This window comes from Bos taurus, chromosome 14 (assembly GCF_002263795.3).
Source record: "Bos taurus isolate L1 Dominette 01449 registration number 42190680 breed Hereford chromosome 14, ARS-UCD2.0, whole genome shotgun sequence".
NCBI lineage: Eukaryota > Metazoa > Chordata > Mammalia > Artiodactyla > Bovidae > Bos > Bos taurus.
Genome location: NC_037341.1, coordinates 62,804,200 through 62,824,326, shown reverse-complemented (window position 1 = coordinate 62,824,326; position 20,127 = coordinate 62,804,200). Strand labels below are relative to the sequence as shown.

At 44.1% G+C, this 20,127-nt stretch overlaps 1 protein-coding gene across 5 annotated transcripts in view; it reads left to right on the top strand.

The window, feature by feature from the left end:
- The window catches only part of GRHL2 (grainyhead like transcription factor 2), a 170,572-nt gene that overhangs the window by 64,909 nt on the left and 85,536 nt on the right, over window positions 1–20,127 (top strand). For all 5 annotated transcript variants that reach the window (XR_009490532.1, XR_009490531.1, XR_009490530.1 and 2 more), the window contains exons 5-7: window positions 6,108–6,163; window positions 8,921–9,077; window positions 13,966–14,077. Coding sequence is in view for 2 of the 5 variants with exons in the window: in XM_025001874.2 (XP_024857642.1) it covers window positions 6,108–6,163; window positions 8,921–9,077; window positions 13,966–14,077 (325 nt within the window). In the remaining 3 variants the exon portion in view is untranslated. The remainder of the gene's footprint in view (window positions 1–6,107; window positions 6,164–8,920; window positions 9,078–13,965; window positions 14,078–20,127) is intronic.

Genomic DNA, 20,127 nt, shown 5'->3' with positions numbered 1-20,127 from the left:
GATGGGACCGGATGCCATGATCTTCATTTTCTGAATGTTGAGCTTTAAGCCAACTTTTTCACTCTCCTCTTTCACCTTCATCAAGAGGCTTTTGAGTTCCTCTTCACTTTCTGCCATAAGGGTGGTGTCATCTGCATATCTGAGGTTATTGATATTTCTCCCGGCAATCTTGATTCCAGCTTGTGTTTCTTCCAGTCCAGTGTTTCTCATGATATACTCTGCATATAAGTTAAATAAACAGGGTGACAATATACAGCCTTGACGTACTCCTTTTCCTATTTGGAACCAGTCTATTGTTCCGTGTCCAGTTCTAACTGTTGCTTCTTGACCTGCATATAGGTTTCTCAAGAGGCAGGTCTGGTATTCCGATCTCTTTCAGAATTTTCCACAGTTTATTGTGATCCACACAGTCAAAGGCTTTGGCATAGTCAATAAAGCAGAAATAGATGTTTTTCTGGAACTCTCTTGCTTTTTCCATGATCCAGTGGATGTTGGCAATTTGATCTCTGGTTCCTCTGCCTTTTCTAAAACCAGCTTGAACATCAGGAAGTTCATGGTTCACATATTGCTGAAGCCTGGCTTGGAGAATTTTGAGCATTACTTTACTAGCGTGTGAGATGAGTGCAATTGTGTGGTAGTTTGAGCATTCTTTGGCATTGGCTTTCTTTGGGATTGGAATGAAAACTGACATTTTCCAGTCCTGTGGCCACTGCTGAGTTTTCCAAATTTGCTGGCATATTGAGTGCAGCACTTTCACAGCATCATCTTTCAGGATTTGAAATAGCTCAACTGGAATTCCATCACCTCTACTAGCTTTGTTCGTAGTGATGCTTTCTAAGGCCCACTTGAGAACCATTAGGTTAGCCAAAAAGTTTATTCAGGTTTTTCCATAATATCTGAAAATATAAAATATGAAAATATATATTTCATATAATATATTAAATATTTCATGTAATATATCAATACTAATAATTGATAATTATATCAGTGTATATAATAATTTGTATATAATATATATTCAGATTTCCCATAATATTTGGAAATATATAAATATGGAAATATAGTATGTATTATATTATATACATGTATATAAATATAATATCTTATGGGAAAACCTAATGAACTTTTTGGCCCACCCAATATTTATAGGGAAGATGAGATATCTCTACCGTGTATTTCATTATTTAGCCCCTGGTATGTTAATTGTCAGATTAATGTAGTTTGCAGAGAATCCTGTAATGAAATCAAAGAATTATTATTTGTCATACCCAACAGACTTATGATGGTTATGTCCATTGATGTCCTCCTATTCATCTGTAGACTGATACGGAAAGTTACCCTGGATCTAAACACTGTCCAGTGTGATTTTGAAATTTTTCATTTCCTTTCCTAACTAAAGAATAAAACCTTGAAAATGTTGATTCAGTTACTAAAATGGATCATGGCTTTGCTTTTGATTAGTGCAACCAATTTTATTATTTTTTATTTCAAATACTCAAAATAGTGCATGTAGTACCACTAAAACTTCTATCATTTATTATTTTGTTCTTGAGCCAAGAAAAATTTTGGAAAATCCTTAGAATACAAATTTTATACTTTGGGAAGATTTAGGTTTCTCTGTATGTGCTGTGCTGTGTTAAGTCGCTTCAGTTGTGCCCGACTCTTTGCAACCCTATGGACCTGCCTGTCCATGAGATTCTCTGGGCAAGAATAATGGAACTGGTGGCCATGCCCTCCTCTGGGGGATCTTCCCAACCCAGGGCTTGAATCTGTGTCTCTTACATCTCCTGCATTATTGTTTACTACTAGTGCCACCTGGGAAGCCCTTGCTGCTACTGCTGCTAAGTCGCTTCAGTCGTGTCCAACTCTGTGCGACCCCAGAGACGGCAGCCCACCAGGCTCCCCCATCCCTGGGATTCTCCAGGCAAGAACACTGGAGTGGGTTGCCATTTCCTTCTCCAATGCATGAAAGTGAAAAGTGAAAGTGAAGTCACTCAGTCGTGTCCAACTCTTAGCGACCCCATGGACTGCAGCCCACCAGGCTCCTCCATCCATGGGAGTTGCCAGGCAAGAGTACTGGAGTGGGGTGCCATTGCCTTCTCTGTGGGAAGCCCTTAGTTTTCTCTATTTGTAGTCAAAGTTGATAAGAATTGGATGTCCCATTATTCTGGCTCCTAGGAGCCCTCTATCCAACTCTTGCATAGAATGGATTTGGAAATCCCCTTTCTGTTAAAGCTGTTACTTGGCAGCACCGTTTGATACTTTGATACTCTTGCCTCTTGAAGAAGTTCTTGTGTTTATGTCCATAGCTCAGTTACCATCTATGCCCTGAATACTTTTCACACTTTTTTCTCTTGCCCAGTTCTCTCTGCACCCTGTACCTTTGTGCCCAACTGCCTGTTTGATTTTGAAAAGTAAAAGTGAAAGCCGCTTAGTCATGTCCAACTCTTTGTGACCCTGTGGACTATAGCCTACCAGGCTCCACTGTCCATGGAATTCCCCAGGCCAGAATACTGGAGTGGGTAGCCGTTTCCTTCTCCAGGGGATCTTCCCAGCTTAGGGATCAAACCCAGGTTTCCCACATTGGAAGCAGATTCTTTACCATCTGAGCCACCAGGGAAGCCCCCTGTTTGACTTTCCACCTATACAAAACCTGGTTTACAAATTGTTTTCCACCCTAGTGGATTGACACCACCATCTTTCTGGTTTCTGAAGAAACTAGGATTTTTTTTTTTCTGCATACTTTGCTCTCTTATCATCCTGGTCTAAGTCATTACCAGTTCTATCAACTCCTCTTTCTTTTTTTTTAAATATTTATTTTAATCCATGTATTTGGCTGGGCCAGGTGTTAGTTGCACCTGGACCCTTTTCAGTTGCATCTAGCAGGATCTTCCAGGTGCGGCATCTGAACTCTTATTGCAGCATGTGGGATCTAGTTCCCTGACCAGGGATTGAACTCACACCCCCTGCATTGGGAGCTCATAGTCTGAGCCACTGACCCACCAGGAAAAGTCTCCGACTTCACTTTCTTACATCTCTCTGAAATCCTTCCTTTGTCTCCCTTCTGCTTCCACCTTACTGACTCAAGCTGTCGTTATCTCTGGTCTGTGAAACAGTCCAGTTTTGTACACTGTATCTGGGATGGTCTTTTCAAAATTATAATCTGATCATGACACCCTCTTATTGAAATCCCATTGTTCCTAGGATCAAGGTCTAAATCTGTAACTGGTTTTCAGGGCCTTGCATGTTCTGTTTCTCCTCTGCCTTTCCCACCTCACCTTGCACATCTTTCCCCCTGGTGCCCTCTGCTCTGAGCTTCATTCAGTTCTGTGAGCCTAATATGCTCCTCCTGCCTCAAGACCCCTGTGAATGCTGCTCCATGTTTCAGATCTGTGCTGTGCACTAGGTACTGTAGTCACTAGCCACGTGCAGCTATTAAAATGGATAAAATTTAAAATTTAATTCCTCAGTCCCATTATCTCCATTCTAAGTGCTCAGTAGATACATGTGGCTAGAGGCTACTGTATTAGACAGTGAAGATATAGAACATTTCCATCTTTGCATAAAGTTCTGTTGAACAATGTTATTCTAGAATGTTCTTTACTACCTTCCACACCCTTCCTCCTGTGTGACTTTCTTAGGGAAGACCTCCTTGTCCTCTCCTTTCAGTTTCTAGTAAAATCAGTTTTCTTTGAATCTAAGTCCACCAGCCAAAGACTACCACGAACATATTTGTAGTCAACGTTGCATTTATTTAGTCTGTTTCTGCAGGGGATCCTCAGGGACAGCTCATAAGAGAGAGCTGGGAGGAGCTCTTGATAGTGTTTGGGCTTGTGCTGGATGAATCTAAGAAGGGATCATGGAAATGACAACCAGTTCTGGATTGTGTATATCGAGATGTGGGGGCGGTCTAGAAACTGGGTATCTTGGTTGTCATTGTTCAGAAGAGGTGACGAACAAAGCGAGGCTGAGGATATCTTTGCTAGGAAAGCATCAGTCCCACAGGAGGAGGGAGCGTTGCTCACTTGTGTAGCTGTGTTGCTGTCTTCTGGGCTTCTGTTGGGAGCATTGCTGATCTTCTGTTGGTCTTCTCTGTTGTGCCACTGGAAATAGTACATCCTATTAGAACCATCTAGGCTGATTGTCAGTGGGACTGATTTCTACTTTCTCAGTTGTGATGTACTGTCCTAGAACTCTGTGGCTGTTCCTCAGAGTGTTTGCACATGGTTTATAAGTTTTTAAATGAATGATTATTTGGCTAATATTCTTCACCTACTAGACCAGAAGCTTCATGAGAGCAGGGCCTGCATCTTTTCTTTTCTACCGTGGTATCCATAGCACTTAGCATGGTGTCTGATACAAAGTGGATGCTCAGTAAGTATTTACTGAAAGAGTGGATGAACAAATACATTAATAAGACCTAAAAATTGGTGACTGATTAAAGACATGGAATTATATAGCTATATCTGATGTACATATAAACTGTGATGTAAGGGTCCACTGTGTTCTAGAGATGGTGGTTGGAAAATAAACCACTATCCTAGAGACAATGGTTAGAGATGGTGGCTGGAAAATAGCTGGGAGTAACCCTTTCTTGGGGATGACAGAGGATGAGATGCACGGATGGCATTACTGACTCAATGGACGTGAGTTGGAGCAAACTCTTGGGGACAGTGAAGAATAGAGAAGCCTGGCGTGCTGCAGATCATGGGATCGTAAAATGCTGGACACAACTTAGCAACTGAGCAACAACACCACCAAACCCTTTCCTGAGAAGGAAATCTTTGAATTACTTGCCAAAGAATGGACATTTATGTCAGGGAAAGGAGAAGCAAGAAGGTTGTTTCTTAGAGAGACTAGAAAAAAGGCCACAGTGGAAGGTCCAGATGTATGTGATCCACCAAGTGCTTTTTCTTCAATGTTCTGTTATATTCACTTTAGGATCAAGAGTTAGCACTTTTGTGCATCTTCAATGAAAAGGTTCTGCTGCTGCTGCTGCTAAGTCGCTTCAGTCATGTCCGACTCTGTGCGACCCCATAGACGGCAGCCCACCAGGCTCCCCCATCCCTGAGATTCTCCAGGCAAGAACACTGGAGTGGGTTGCCATTTCCGTCTCCAATGCATGAAAGTGAAAAGTGAAAGTGAAGTCACTCAGTCGTGTCCGACTCCTAGCGACCCCATGGACTGCAGCCCACCAGGGTCCTTGGTCCATGGGATTTTCCAGGCAAGAGTACTGGAGTGGGGTGCCATTGCCTTCTCCATGAAAAGGTTCTAAAATATAGTAAAATGCATCCTACTTGCACTAAATATACAACAACTGGATGTCTGTGAACCCAAACCTCCTCATGTTATGACTTAGAGTATTATGACTTATAATATTATGACTTAGAGTTTCCTCTGCAAACTCACTCTTAACAATGTTGCGATAATGAAGATCTTAGAGAAGGGCACTATATATGGTCAAGTGTTCACTATAGAACAGAATTTAATACACATAGATAGGGCTCGCCACATTCCAGGAACTGTTCTTAGTAGTTCACCACTAATAATGCAGTTAATTCTTCTCATCACTACAACTGTGCATTTTACAGCTGAAGAAAATATGGCACTTGCCCCAGTCTACACAGGCAGCAGGTAAAAGAACTAGAACCTGACTCTAGACAGTCTTGCTCCTGAAACTATGCTCCTAACACTCTCAGTAGGGCTTATGATATGCTGTGTGGCCTCCCTGTATTCAGTGTTCCATTAACTCGGAATTCGTGACTTTTGGGATAGTGCTGGAGATAAGAAAATAGAAGAGATGTTTAAACGTTTGAGGAAACAGTTTCCAGTACCTGAAAGCACCTTAGGAGCACCTGTGAATTTGTGAAGAAAAGTACAAATACATTTTATGTTGAAAATAATTCTCAATGTGCAGGTACTATGCCAGTTCTGTACACAAATGGTAACTATTTTCACTGTAGTTGAAAACACAATACCAAAAAAATGTGTAATTTTCCTTTCTAAAACATAAGACAGTTTGGATACCTTTGCCACTTTGGTGGGGGGCGGGGAGCATAATGACTCACCTATTTGTTTTAATTTTGATGACTTTTTATATTTTGCAGAAATTTCGGAGTGCTTCGGTTGGGGCTGAGGAGTACATGTATGATCAGACATCAAGGTCGGTTTCCAGGAGATGCCCCTAGACACTGATGCACCGATAACTGTTTAAATGTATCTTCAACTTTATACTTCTGCACCTTTAAAATAAAATCGTCTTCTCTGCACAATGACTTCTAAATTATTATTTCCAGTCTTGATCAGCTTTCTGAGGCCCATACTCTTTCTTTGTCCTTTAGTTGGCTAGATATCCCTTCTTAGGTGTTCCTCTGAACATCAAACACTTGGGCCTCCAACACAACGTGTACATAATGGAACTCTCTTTTTTTCTCCCTTTTCCCCTTCCTTCTTGACTTCTTTCACATCTGTTCTTCCACTTTTATTCCCTCTTTTAAAAAATTAATTAATTCTACTTTTTTGGCTGTGCTGGGTCTTCAATGCTGCATGCAATCTTTCTCCAGTTTTGGCCAGCAGGGGCTACTCTCTCGTTGCGGTGTACGGACTTCTCATTGTGGTGGCTTCTTTTGTTGTGGAACACGGGCTCTGGGTGCATGGGCTTCAGTAGTTGCAGGGCACAGGCTTACTTGCCCTACGGCATGTGGGATCTTCCTGGACCAGGGATAGAGCCCATGGACCACCAGGAAGTCCCGCTTTCATTTCTTGTTATGCGTAATGATATAGCCATCCTCCTAGCCACACACTCCAGAGGTGCCTGAAGACGGGAGAGAAGGGCGTGAATGAATGAATCTCTCCCATTTGCAAATCTTACCACTGATTTCACCATTTCAGAATAAAACACAAATTCCTTATGAAGGTGGTTAGAGCCCTCCATGCACTGGAGACCTCTTCTCCCACTGTGTTTCTTGCCCCTTTACTTTTACGGGTATGACCCTCTTTTCTTCTGTCTGTTTTCTCTTAAAGTCTTTCTGCTCCTTCAGAGTCTTGTTCCAACCTCAGGCTCCCCAGTTATCCTCTCCAGATTGTTCCAGACAGAATTTGGCTGTGCAGTGGTGGCAGCGAAGGGTAGGGAAAAGGCAGAGAAGAAAGTTTCAAATCAACTTCTAAAATATGGAAATGCATGGGTAATTTACATGCTGTCCGTCCAGATAACCATGCAACCAGCTCTTGGGCCATTAAAGAGAGCATTGACCTACCATTTTCCTGCCCTGTTTTCGCTTTCTGCTGCTGTCATTGTTCCCTGGAGTGAGCGAGTTTCTCAGCTTCTTCTCACCTGTGAAATGAGGAAGGTGGTTCTTATCTTATGCTGTTGATCAGCCTGGGGGACGTGAATCCCCTGAAATTATATTACAAATCATTTGTGTACATATGTGCTTTTATCTGGGGAGAAAGTTCACAGCTTTCTTCATATTTTTCAAGCAGTGATTCCTAATATCCTGTCCAGGTCTCAAATTTTCTGATTCAGTGGTTATCTCGAAATTGCTTTTTCCAGGCAAAATGACAGTGGAATCGATTCTATCTTGAATGATTTATTTCCCACCTTATTCTAAGACGCATATTCTGGAATTCACTTTATCAGCTTTAACGTAAGATTTTCTATCATATAAGAGAAATATTATTTTGCCCTTCAGATTTCTTTCTCATTTAAGTTAAAAGATATGAAACATTGCAGAAATATTCAACATAGAAAGTAAGAGTCCCCCGTAATCTTATGGGTAGATCATTTTAGGAAGCAAACTTTGAATCTTTTTGTACCTAGTCTTTCACAGACTATGAAATTTAAAGGGCTAAAAAAATAGACACAGTGAAGAGTTTCTGATGATCCAGAAAACAGACAAAGCATTTGCAGTTGGATCATCATCTGCGCCTTCCTGCAGGGTAGCAGAAATAAGTATTCTGAACGAGCATCTTAAATAAAAAAGACGGTGGTTCATATTCATTGCTCATTTTAAACAATGGCTATGTTTTTCAAAGTTGGGAAAATTAGTGTTTTCCTTTTACAAGTTAAATTATATTTGTCAAATATTAGGGAAATTATTAAGAGCAGTGATCTTCAAACTTTTTTTCTGTAATAGGCTAGATATTAAGTATTTTAGTTTTAGCGAATTACACAGTCTCTGTCGCAACTCCTCAGCCCGGCTGTGGCAGTGCAAAAGCGGCCATGAGAAGGTAGAAACAGATGAGTGTAGCTGTGGGCCAGTAAAACTTTATTTACAAAAACAGCCAGCCAACTGGCTCTGGCCCAAGGACCATTGTTTGCAACCTCCTGCTTTAGAGCAGTAACCCTGTCATGAGTTCTTCTGCAGGCTTAGAAAACAAGACCCCAAATCAAAAAATAATCCCTGTTATGAAACTAGATTCCCTAGAATTTTCAATCATGAGTGTTGAGTTCTAGATTTTTGTATTCTGAGGTATTTTAAAGTGGGATGTAGCTGTGTGCAACACCTCAGTTAGACAAAAGAAGGTTAAGTATATGGATCAATTGAACAAAGGTACTCACACCTATGGCTTATAGCCAGCATGAAAGAAGCAAGTCCTATCTAAGTTAAGGCGTTGCAAAGTGCCAGCTTAAACCTAACAGAGGCTCCCCTGGCCCTGCCTGGCTCAGTGGGATGGGCATGCCGTGGACTTTCTCCCTTTCTTAACCATCTGGTTTATGGGCCACTAATAGAAATGTTATGTGCACTGTACTAGCAGTGACCTTTGGTATGGTCTCATCTCTTTTGCCATATGCTGTGTTTTGTCTGTGAAATGGAGTGAACGTTGGTTAATGTTCATACAAAATGTTACTGATGTGAAATTGATCCCAAAGGCAGAAATGTCTGAGTGAATCTGACCACTATTTGCTTTCTGTTCACAGTGGCACATTTCAGTACACCCTGGAAGCCACCAAATCTCTCCGTCAGAAGCAAGGGGAGGGCCCGATGACCTACCTCAACAAGGGGCAGTTCTATGCCATCACGCTCAGCGAGACGGGGGACAACAAGTGCTTCCGACACCCCATCAGCAAAGTCAGGGTAGGAGCCTCGTTTCTCAAATAAAGCATGGAGGGATCAGATGAAGGCATTGTTACTTCCCAGCCTTGTGGAAGGGCATGGAAAAAAATTCCAAAGTAAATAATTCTAGAACAAATGTCAGAATTGGGGCACAAGAACTTATTGGCCTGCAGTTTATCATTTTAATCAGTAACCAATAAACCCCAGGGAACAGACATGGTGGGAACATGCTTTCTGACCGTATCCAAGGGATTTTCCCAGCTTCATTCATTGCCTATGTGGTATCTAGTTACTATCATCATTGTTTTCAATCAAATGATGTTCATTTTTCCAGTAAGTAGCTATAAGTCAGAGCATATCTGTGGGCGGGAAAGAGCTGGGCTTTCTTCTGTAAAAGAGGGTGCAATTCATACATTCATACATACAAAGAGCCCTTTGCAGCTCTGCTTAAAAGCCTTCTGCAGCCCAGTGCTTACTAAGGAGTCAAGGGGTTCAGTTCAGTTGCTCAGTCGTGTCCGATTCTTTGTGACTCCATTGACTGCAGCACATCAGGCTTTCCTATTCATCACCAACTCCTGAAACCTGCTCAAACTCATGTCCATCGAGTTGGTGATGCCATCCAACCATCTCATCCTCCATTGTCCCCTTCTCCTCCTGCCTTCAATCATTCCCAGCATCAGGATCTTTTCAAATGAGTCAGTTGAAATTTCTCATCAGGTGGCCAAAGTATTGGAGTTTCAGCTTCAGCATCAGTCTTTGCAATGAATATTCAGGACTGATTTCCTTTAGGATTGATTGGTTGGATCTCCTTGCAGTCTAAGGGACTCTCAAAGAGTCTTCTCCAACACCACTGTTCAAAAGCATCAATTCTTTGGCGCTCAGCTTTCTTTATAGCCCTACTCTCACATCCATACATGACTACCGGAAAAACCATAGCTTTGACTAAATGGACCTTTGTTGGCAAAGTAATGTCTCTGCTTTTTAATGTGCTATCTAGGTTTGTCATAGCTTTTCTTCCAAGGAGTAAGCGTCTTTTAATTTCATGGCTACAGTCACCATCTGCAGTGATTTTTGGAGCCCCTCAAAATAAAGCCTGTCACTGTTTCCATTGTTTCCCCATCTATTTGCTATGAAGTGATGGGACTGGATGCCATGATCTTAGTTTTCTGAATGTTGAGTTTTAAGCCAACTTTTTCACTCTCCTCTTTCGCTTTCATCAGGTCCACCATAGTTTGGTCGCAGGTCAAACAAAAGGGAGGAAACACAGCCCTGCCCATCGACAGAAAATTGGATTATAGATTTACTGAGCATGGCCCTGGCCATCACAACAAGATCCAGTTTCCCCCACAGTCATTCTCTCCCATCAGGAAGCTTCCATAAGCCTCATCCTTATCCCTCAGAGGGCAGACAGAATGAAAACCAGAATCACAGAAAGCTAATAAACTGATCACATGGACCACAGCCTGGTCTAACTCAATGAAACTATGAGCCATGCCATGTAGGACCACCCAACATGGGTCATGGTGGAGAGTTCTGACAAAACATGATCCGCTGGAGAAGGGAATGGCAAACCACTTCAGTATTCGTGAGAACCCCATGAACAGTACGAAAAGTCAAGGAGTGGGCATGATATGTCCCCACCTGGAGTGACTTGAAAGAATTTTCACATCCATGAGGGCTAGTTCTGTTTGTGGGAAATGAAACTGTTTTGGAAGTCTGCCAGCTTCTGGCATTCTCGACTCTGCCAAGAAGGGCAGGACCTGGTAATGCTTCTCTACTGAAAAGGAAAATTATATATACAAGAGCTCTGAAAAGAGGTTGAAGGACTTTCCTGCCCTGTTGTAAAATGATTTATGCTGCTGTGTGCGTGCCTCCTTATTTTATCATAACTGCCTCCCCCTAAGCTGTTTCTTCAGTACACTGAGGAAGGAACGCCGTGCTCCTCCGGGCCCAGTTCACCGCATCTCAAATTCCCACACAAAGGGTAACACATGAGGTTACAGAGAAAAGTGTATCTGGGCACCTGCTGGCTGACTTGCCTGTTACTAGCTTTAGGTAAAATCACTGCAGTGGTGTGCTCTTGAATCAACTGGGTTTTATGACATTGTTTCCATGAGAAAGACAAGGGAGAACTGCTCCTCCTTTGTCCAGGCCTTCCTCCCTTCAAGTCTGTCCCAGTTCCAGATTGGAGCTTTAGGAGGCAGGGTGGTTGAGAGTGAAGGGAAGGATGGGGAGGGAGGCTCTGGGACTAATGTCCTACCTGAGGCTGCGCTCCGGGGCAGGTGCAAAGGTGCTCAGTGTGCTGTGTGCCTCCAGGGGGCTTAATATGTCCCAAGCCTGCGGTCAGGCCTGCAGTGGAGGGATGCCGTCCTCGTCCCCATTGTCCCAACAACCAGAGCCACAATAGAACAGCTCGTATTTATTGTGTGTGTACGTTGAACACTGTACATCGAGTAACTCTCGGAAACTAGCAATAACCCTATGCCATAGGCATTACTTCTGTAATGTTCCAGATGAGGAAACTTGGCCTTTCAGAAGTCAGCAACTGGCCAAGGTCACACAGCTCAAATGTGAGGGAGCCAGGTTCTATCCTGAACAATCAGACTTCTAACCTACTCTCTTAACACCCAAGTGTACAGTACTGAACAGCATGGAGGCCTGAAAGGCATAGGCTCCACCTCTGGAAATTGACCCTGGTGCGCCCTATGCCATCGTATATGAATGCCTGGTGAGAAGACACTGGATACCTCTTCTTTTTCAAAAAATCTTGCCAATTACAAGGTAGTGTGTAACTCATATACACCTTGGTAATAACACCATTATCATCACCCTGAAAAGATGATGTTAGTAATCTAAGGCCATGGCAGCAGTTTGGAGTACAGCGACTTTTCCAAGAATTTTCTTTCATTGAAATCATGAAAATAATGTAGTTTATTTTATCTCCTTTTGTTCCATTTTGCCTAAAACAAAGAGCCTTCCTTCTCTTCAGGTCTTCAATCTAACAGCCTTGGAGAACAGGATGGCCCTTCTCGGAGTGTGTCTGTCTTACTCCTTGGCTCTGGGAGAGCAAGCTGCCTGGAGGAGCAAGGAATGCACTTAGAATCTCTGAGCACTGATTTCTGCGAACAGTGCTACATCCTAAGTCAGAGCCTGTGGCCTTGGTAATAGCAGTTTCAAACTGCCTTTTTCTTTATCACTGGAAAAATACATTTCCATACCAAAACCAGGCCATTACTTATGCTAATTTAGTCATTGACTAGAAAAAAGTCACCCGAAATGTTATTTTTATTTTGGGACAGACAGAAATAAACAACAGGAGGCTGTGCAGTGAATGTTTACATAGAAATAGAAAGACCTGCGGAAGGGGAAGGGGGAAGGATGGAGGGAGGCCGAGCCCCGGGTTCTACCAGCACAGCCCGTGAGTCCCTTTCTCGTCAGCTCTCCTGCATGCCTTTGTGAGTCATGCTGCTTGTGGATTCGAATAATATGGATGCATTATTTCTAAACCAGCTTTTCTGACAAACCTCTGCTTTTTTTGTGTGACACATGTTTACATACCACTGGGAATAAGCCAGATCTTGACACTACGGCTACTATCATGCATTTAGTATCTCTTATTTGTCGGGCACTACGGACATGGTCACCCCACTCCAGTACTCTTGCCTGGAGAATCCATGGATGGAGGAGCCTGGTGGGCTGCAGTCCATGGGGTCGCTAGGAATCGGACACGACTGAGAGATTTCCCTTTCACTTTTCACTTTCATGCATTGGAGAAGGAAATGGCAACCCACTCCAGTGTTCTTGCCTGGAGAATCCCACGGACAGGGGAGCCTGGTGGGCTTTCGTCTATGGGGTCGCACAGAGTCGGATACGACTGAAGTGACTTAGCAGCAGCAGCAGGGACACGGTGGTGAGTGACACTATATCCCCGCCCTTATTAACATAAGCCACTGCCATGGACTGAGTAACTGTAGGTAATTAGGTAGATATGTGTCAAATGCTACAGGGGTCAAGGCATTAAGGAATGAGAGTTGATGAACTATTCTCTTGAAATAGCAGAAAAATGTCTAAGAGGTATTTTGGATATGGAATGAGATGGGGAGTATATTCCTGGATATAGTATTCCTCATGCAGTAATTAAAGGGTTGTAAGTTGGTTTTGTTTTTTTTTTTTTTGGTTTGTTTGGTGATTTTGGGTACCTTCTCCATCTCGTAAATGACAATGAATTAACATATATTTAGTTTAGCAAGACAGCTTGGAACTTAGAAGTGGAAGTCATTTGGGATTCTTATTTCTACAGATATAATTAGTTTCATGGGCTCATTTAAAAGTATATCCACATATTTAAGGAAATCATATGGTTGACTTTGTATCTTTTGGTCTGTGATATATCTGTATTTTATATCATTGTTCATCAGTGTGAGCTCATCTTTTAGTATTTCTCTCAGTACCATCACTGATCCAGTCAGAGGCACTTAATTAGGCCAGAAACACATATTTGCTCTTTTACAAAAGCACCAAATTCTATGTTTAAGGATATGCCATTTCAAAAATGGCCTTGTATTCAACGTAAGAAAAAAATCTTTTTTGGTATTCCCACTCACCTCACAAAATAATACATTTGCTGGTAAATTGGTTAATCCAATTGTGTGTTAGTCATGGTAAAGATGAGGTAGCATTTTTTTTTTTTTTTTTTTTACTCTGTGCTGTTTTCACTTCCCACTTATTTTCTAAAAAGTAGGCCTATTTTGAAACAAGATAAACCCTACAACTGAGCTTATCTAAAGCAAGAAAAGCAAATTTACAGAAATTAAGGCAACACACCTCTGGTAGGATTCCCAGAACTGGACACTGTGGAGCAGGAGGGGCTGAATGGAAAATAAGCTGTGTGGTTCTCCCTGCCCTGCAGAGCGTGGTGATGGTGGTCTTCAGTGAGGACAAAAACCGGGATGAGCAGCTGAAATACTGGAAGTACTGGCACTCTCGGCAGCACACTGCAAAGCAGAGGGTCCTTGACATTGGTAAGTTGACCTTGACCTTGACATTCTTGCATGGTCTTTGGTAAACCTCCATGTTGCCTTGATAGAAAGAAGAGCCCAGAAATCACAGCTGAGACCTACATCACTCCTGTTTTGTGCCTGGCACTAGTTTGGAACGTTTCCAATATTTCAGTACATTTAGTACAAATTGGACTGAGAAGTCAAGATTGGGCTAAGCTTAGAGCAAAACACTTTGTGTCCCATAGAAGTCAACTGTGTCTCATATAATAATAGATTTAGATTTACCATGGCCAGGCCAGTTTCTGAAACATATTTCCATGCCCTCTTGTGTTTGAGCCTAATAACTGGCAGGCAGGCCAGAGGAACTCTTATTCCTTCCTGTAACACAAGTAACGTGGGCTCATTTGGATCTAAGGTACTCGTGAAGGTCACGGGACTAGATAGAGCATTCTAGTTCTCTAATTTTCTATCTTGTGTTCCTTCTATCCAAACACACGTCTAGTGCAAAGAGTACTAGGTGATCAGACTAATGCAGAGTTTGAGAGAGCGTTCTTGGCAGTAGAGAAGGAATAATCTGCCCAGTGCATTTCCGGGAGTCTGTATATTCCTAAACATCATGCTTGTTCTTCAGAGATTCGGAGCCCCCGGGTGGGACTCAAGAGTCCAGTCAAGAGAACAGAGCCCATACCAAGTGGTTCCATGGAGAGAATTCATTGCCAAGATTGGGAGGGTGGAAGGCCCCACGAGGCCATGAGAGAGGAGCCACAGCAGGAACTTGCTGCTATTTGCTGGAGGGCCAAAGGATCAAAGGAGAGGGGGTGGGAGTTGTGAGAGCCCCCAGGCAGGGACAGGATCGGCTGGAGCCACAGCTGGGACCGTGGAGGGAGCAGCTGTCTTAGAGCAGCGAGGACGCGGACCCCAGAGGGAGCAGCTATTTTAGAATAGCGAGAACCGCAGAGAATCTGCCAGAAACACCCCTCAGTGTAGAGCGAGGGGGAGAGGGTACGCCCTGCCCCCCAGCCTCCCCTAGCACTTTCCATTGACCCCGTTAGCCTGAAGAGGAGGGCACCTCCCAGTCACATGCACTTTGCAGGAATCAACCTCTAGACACAGAGCAAAGCAGGGGGTGCCAGGGATTGATCTTAAAGTGTCTAGAAATAACTTAAGACCACAGTAATTATATGTGTTTCTAAATAATTTTAACAGTTCATGTACATTCTGCTTCCATAAGAAATTATTTCCCATTTATAGGCTTTATTTTCACGTTTCCCAGACCTCGAGGCACAGTCCCAGTGAGGACAGGCCAAGTCCAGTGAGGAAGGTTTCCGCTGTGTTGGACACCAGAGTTGATAATGAAGCACTAGAAGGATGTTTACTTTGATTTCTTTCACATTATAACAAAGGACTTTTTCAAACCTTTTATCTCACACTTGCTGGGACCCTTTGACCAATAGTAGAGGAACTAAGGTAGGGTTGGAGACTCGCTGTAGAACATATGGAAACTAATTTGCTGGTTTTTCTTGCAAAATGGCTACACCACTCCTTATCTCTACCACAGATGCACACACTCACACACATCTCCTTTCAACTAGTCAAACGAATTTATTTAATAAACAAGGAAACCAAGGCTTACTGACCCACCTTTCCTTTCCTCTGATAATTAGTGCAAGACTTAGTGCAAGTGCTGGGATAAAAGCGATCTTCCTCACCCAAGTCACACCCTGAACCCCCAAGATGGACCAACTGGGAAGAAGGGTTTGGGAATACTTGCTGTAACCTGCTTTGGAGGCAGTCTGCCCAGAGCAGAGGAACAATTTTATTTTATTTGAAAAGTTAGCCTTATAATTACTGCCCAAGAAAGGAGCAATTAAGTAGAAATGTGGCCTAGGTCCAAATAAGGCAAATAATAAACACGTTTTACTGGCATACCTGTGGGTTCAACTTTGATGTTGTTACACGGTTTACTTTTCTTAGCCCAGAATGATCTCTCAGGTCTCATAGGATTTCAGATCTTATCTCTCTTCTTTATCACCTCCTGGCTGCTTTTTCTCCCTCATGTAACCCTTTGCACATGTGTGTGTGCACACAAACACACACACATTTATCACTGAGATTTGTGACTTTGACTCAGTAACTTCATGGCTACCTGGGCTGTTTGCTGACTCTGAGATTGAGGCATTGAATCAGCCTCTTAGGTTCAAATGAAAAATCAATTTTCTGACCACAGTCTCTACCCCTCACCTCAACCTGACAGGATGAGGAAAGATGGAAGAAATTCCTCTCATTCATTCTTGTACCAAATTTTAAAAAATCAAGCAACTTGTTCCTCTGTCAGTGGGCGGTTAACACCATTTCCAGTAGAAAGGGTGGGGGGTGAGGTTGCTGTGGCGACTGCATGCGTGTGCTGCGTGCCCTCCCCGTGGTAACTCTGCAGGGCTGTGTTGAGAATGTCTGTGAGGCTGCACCTGCGCTCAGCCAGGGGGCTACCAGTGCCTGCTGAGGGGGAGGAGGCCCAGGAGTGAGTTTATGCTATACCTTTGTCAGTTTGGGTGGAGAACCTTCTAGTGGCTGGCCTGCAAGAGAAAAGGAAAAATCCAGAAGTGTGTAATGTGTTATTTTTCTTTACCTTTATGAACTGGAGATTAAAGCTGGGTCTCCCAAGTTGCAGTTCCCCAAGCCTCTCCCAGCCACTGTGGTCAGCAAGTCCAACTGAAGCCTGTAGGTAGTGACTTTGAAGCTGGCATTAGAGACTGAGATGAGGCCCTTTTTTGCTAAAACGAGCATTCGTAACCTGGGTCCTTGGGTCTGTGGGTGGGCTTCGGGGAACCTACACTCCTCAAGTTATGTGCAATACCACTCTGTGTTTGGATACACAGGTCCTTTCACCTTTCCAGGGGTGCCCAGGATAGCCAGCCCTCCTGCCATCCCTCAGTCTCCCTGCTTCCCTTCCAAGCAGCACCCAGTGGAGCTCTCACCTCTCTGTGTCTTTCTTCAACATCCCCTCAGAACTCATGTGCTCAGTCGACTCTTGGCGACGCCATGGACTGTAGGCCACTAGGCTCATCTGTCCATGGGATTTCCCAGGCAAGCATACTGGAGTGGCTTGCCATTTCCTTCTCCGGGGAACTCACCACTCATGCTCGAGGGTCATCCTGTCACCTCTGGGCCCTGATATAATCATGCCTGGAGCACATTCTCCATCTTTCCCTACATAAATTGTCTCCTCTGGATTAGACTGTTGGTTGTTCTTTGTGGCCCCGCCTCATCGCCCACTCCTGCCCTCTGAGTAACCTGTGTGTGCCGGCTGCCTGATGGGAGAGGACCCTCAGCGTCCCTGTTGGAGTCCCCATCTGTGGAAAGGCCATCCACGGAAAGTGGAGGGCCAAGGAAGAGAGCTGCTCCTCAGAGCAGGGGGCACCTCAGCTGCCAGCTTCCTGAGTGCTGAGCAGAGTTCCTGGTGAGTCCCTTCCTGCCTCACACCAGTCACATCCCTCCCTGGGCGGATACTCACATGTTGCCTGACTTGTTCCCTCACTTCTTGGAGGCCTTTGCTTGTCGTCACCGTATCAGAGAGACCTTCCCTCTCACCTCACCCAAACATCACGCCCTCGTCGCTCTCAAGCTGCCTTAACTCTACTCCACTGCAGAGCCGTGTCGCCACCAAACATGTTATGAATACATGTTTCTATTTCTTCCTGTGTCCCCCCTCATGCTACACTAAGCCCCATAAGAGCAGACACTAGTCTGTTTTCTTTTCTGCTCCAGGCCTAATGCCTCTCACAGAGCCTGAGTCACCGTGAGCATTTGATAAATATTTCCTGAAGGAATGAATGAATGTATGAACGAACGAATGAACGCATGTAAGGATGAAACTCTTGCTGCAGTGATAGGAAGCTGGCTTTCAAAGGCGCGAACTGTGTCTTCGTAACAGCTCCGGGGTGTCTGTTGCCTTTTGTGTGCCACGCTCTTTCTATACATCAGACTTAAGCATTTTGTCCTTCATCCTGAAAACAGCTTATTTTATTGCTGAAAAGCTGAGAGGGTGAGGTGTGAAGAATTTTACCCAGGATCAAACACCTGGTAAGTGGTGAAGATGGAAATTCAGGATTGCTAGAGTGTGCACCCCTTGTTTTTTTTAATTATTGTGTGTCTTCACTCCACTGTCTCTCATCTTTGTATCCTGACCTCTAGATCACTCTGCCGCCCCCCACCCCCCACCCAGCCCCTAATCACATGCAGAGTAACTGCGAGCTGTCATGAATTGACCTTGCGCTGAGGCCCTGCCTCTCTCCACTGCACCTTCCTTTCCAGACGCTGAGAACGCTTTGCACTCTGGGTGGCAGGACTCGGCTGCTGCTAGTTCTGGCATTTCTAAAAGCCAGTTCAGATGTGTGGTTCTTGTACATTAGGCCATAAACTATGTTGGTGGGGAAGGAAACATTAGCAATTAGCTCTTGCTGGATATAAGTAGAACAAACAAACCCCAGCCCAAGTGCACTCTGCTGCTCAGCAAAGCACATAAGTAGAGTTCTCCAAGTTTCACAAGTTCTTTATTGTGAACTCGTCGGATAGCAACAGTTACTCCAGGTCATCAATATGTTCACATTCTGCAGCCTAAAGAGTGTTCCTGCACTAATTGTACCTACTGTATGGAATCACCACTTTGATGGTATCTGTCCTTTGCTCATCTCTGAGTGTGAAACCCGCTTTCTCAACGGACATGGAGTCAGTGTTGATCCCATCTTAGTTACCACCAGCTTGCAGAAAGGCAGAGTAATTTCACCTTCACTCAGGAAACCGACCCTTCGTTAGGAACTGGTGATTCAGAGATAAATAAATAAGGCAGAGCCCCATCTTCAAGTTGCTCCAGACTGGAGGCAAGAAGATGACTGGCTGAGGTTATCACATGGTGAGAGGCAGATGGGAGGAACACTTGCCGTAGATGTTTCTAAGTCCCCTCTGAAAAGATAACCAGAACATGTGAGGTCAAAAAGGTGGGGGAGGGTGCTGTGAGCCAAGGAAACAGCCCATGCAGAGGTATAGGAATCAAGACAGTAAAACCAAAGTGAGATTGGCACGTGATTTTATAAAATCTGATAAAACTGTTGGCAAAAATGGGAGGGGTAAAACTCTCGTGCATGCTGGTGGGTGTATCATTGATTCAACTTACACAGTGGGTGGGGAGACAAGTAAACTGGGAATAAACTGGGCTGAAAAATGAGCTGGAAGGCTGTGGGAATTGTGGAGAGGCTTGCTTTTTTAAGGGGAATTTTAGAGTAACCTGGTGGCTCAGACAGTGAAGAATCTGCCTGCAATGCAGGAGACCTGGGTTCGATGCCTGGGTTGGGAAGATCCCGTGGAGAAGGGGATGGTTACCTACTCCAGTATTCTCGGCGGGAGAATCCCATGGACAGGGGAGCCTGGTGGGCTGCAGTCCATGGGGTCACTGAGTCGGACATGACTGAGTGGCTAACACTTTCTTAGAGTGACAGGGGTAGGAAGTATAGATGGGATTTGCTGGTCTCAAGCTGTAAGAGGAGACCCATGTAAAGCTGTTTCAGTGAGGTACAGACTGAAGCTCTGGGTCTCCCATGGAGGCTGAATGAGCCCAGGAGGGTGTTTTGGGGTCCAAAGCCCAGAAAGTTCCTGGTATGAGAGGGCTGTTGACTCCGACCACACGTATCCTGGTGGTCAACTCAGAGCTGCAGGCGGAACACCGGGGAAATGCTCTCTCAGACCGTTGGGTGGGTCTTTGCAGAGGCGCGTCACCACACCAGATACCGAGGGGAACTGCGCTCAGAGCTTCTCGTCTTCTGCCGCGGTGCACTTGTGTGGCTCCACAGAACCTTGCTTTGCAGTTTTGTCGGGGAGATTTTCGAAATGTGTGTGCTTATACTTTTTTTATATTGAGGTGTAACATGCATATTTTGTTTTTCATTAATCCGTGTTTTTCTCTTGTTGAACACAGTGGGCTTTAGAGATGCAGGAATATATAAGTGAGGGCCCATAAGAGATGTCCCTCATCCAGGGGAGTGTTCCATTCGCCCATTGGTCCTCCCAGAACTCTGACA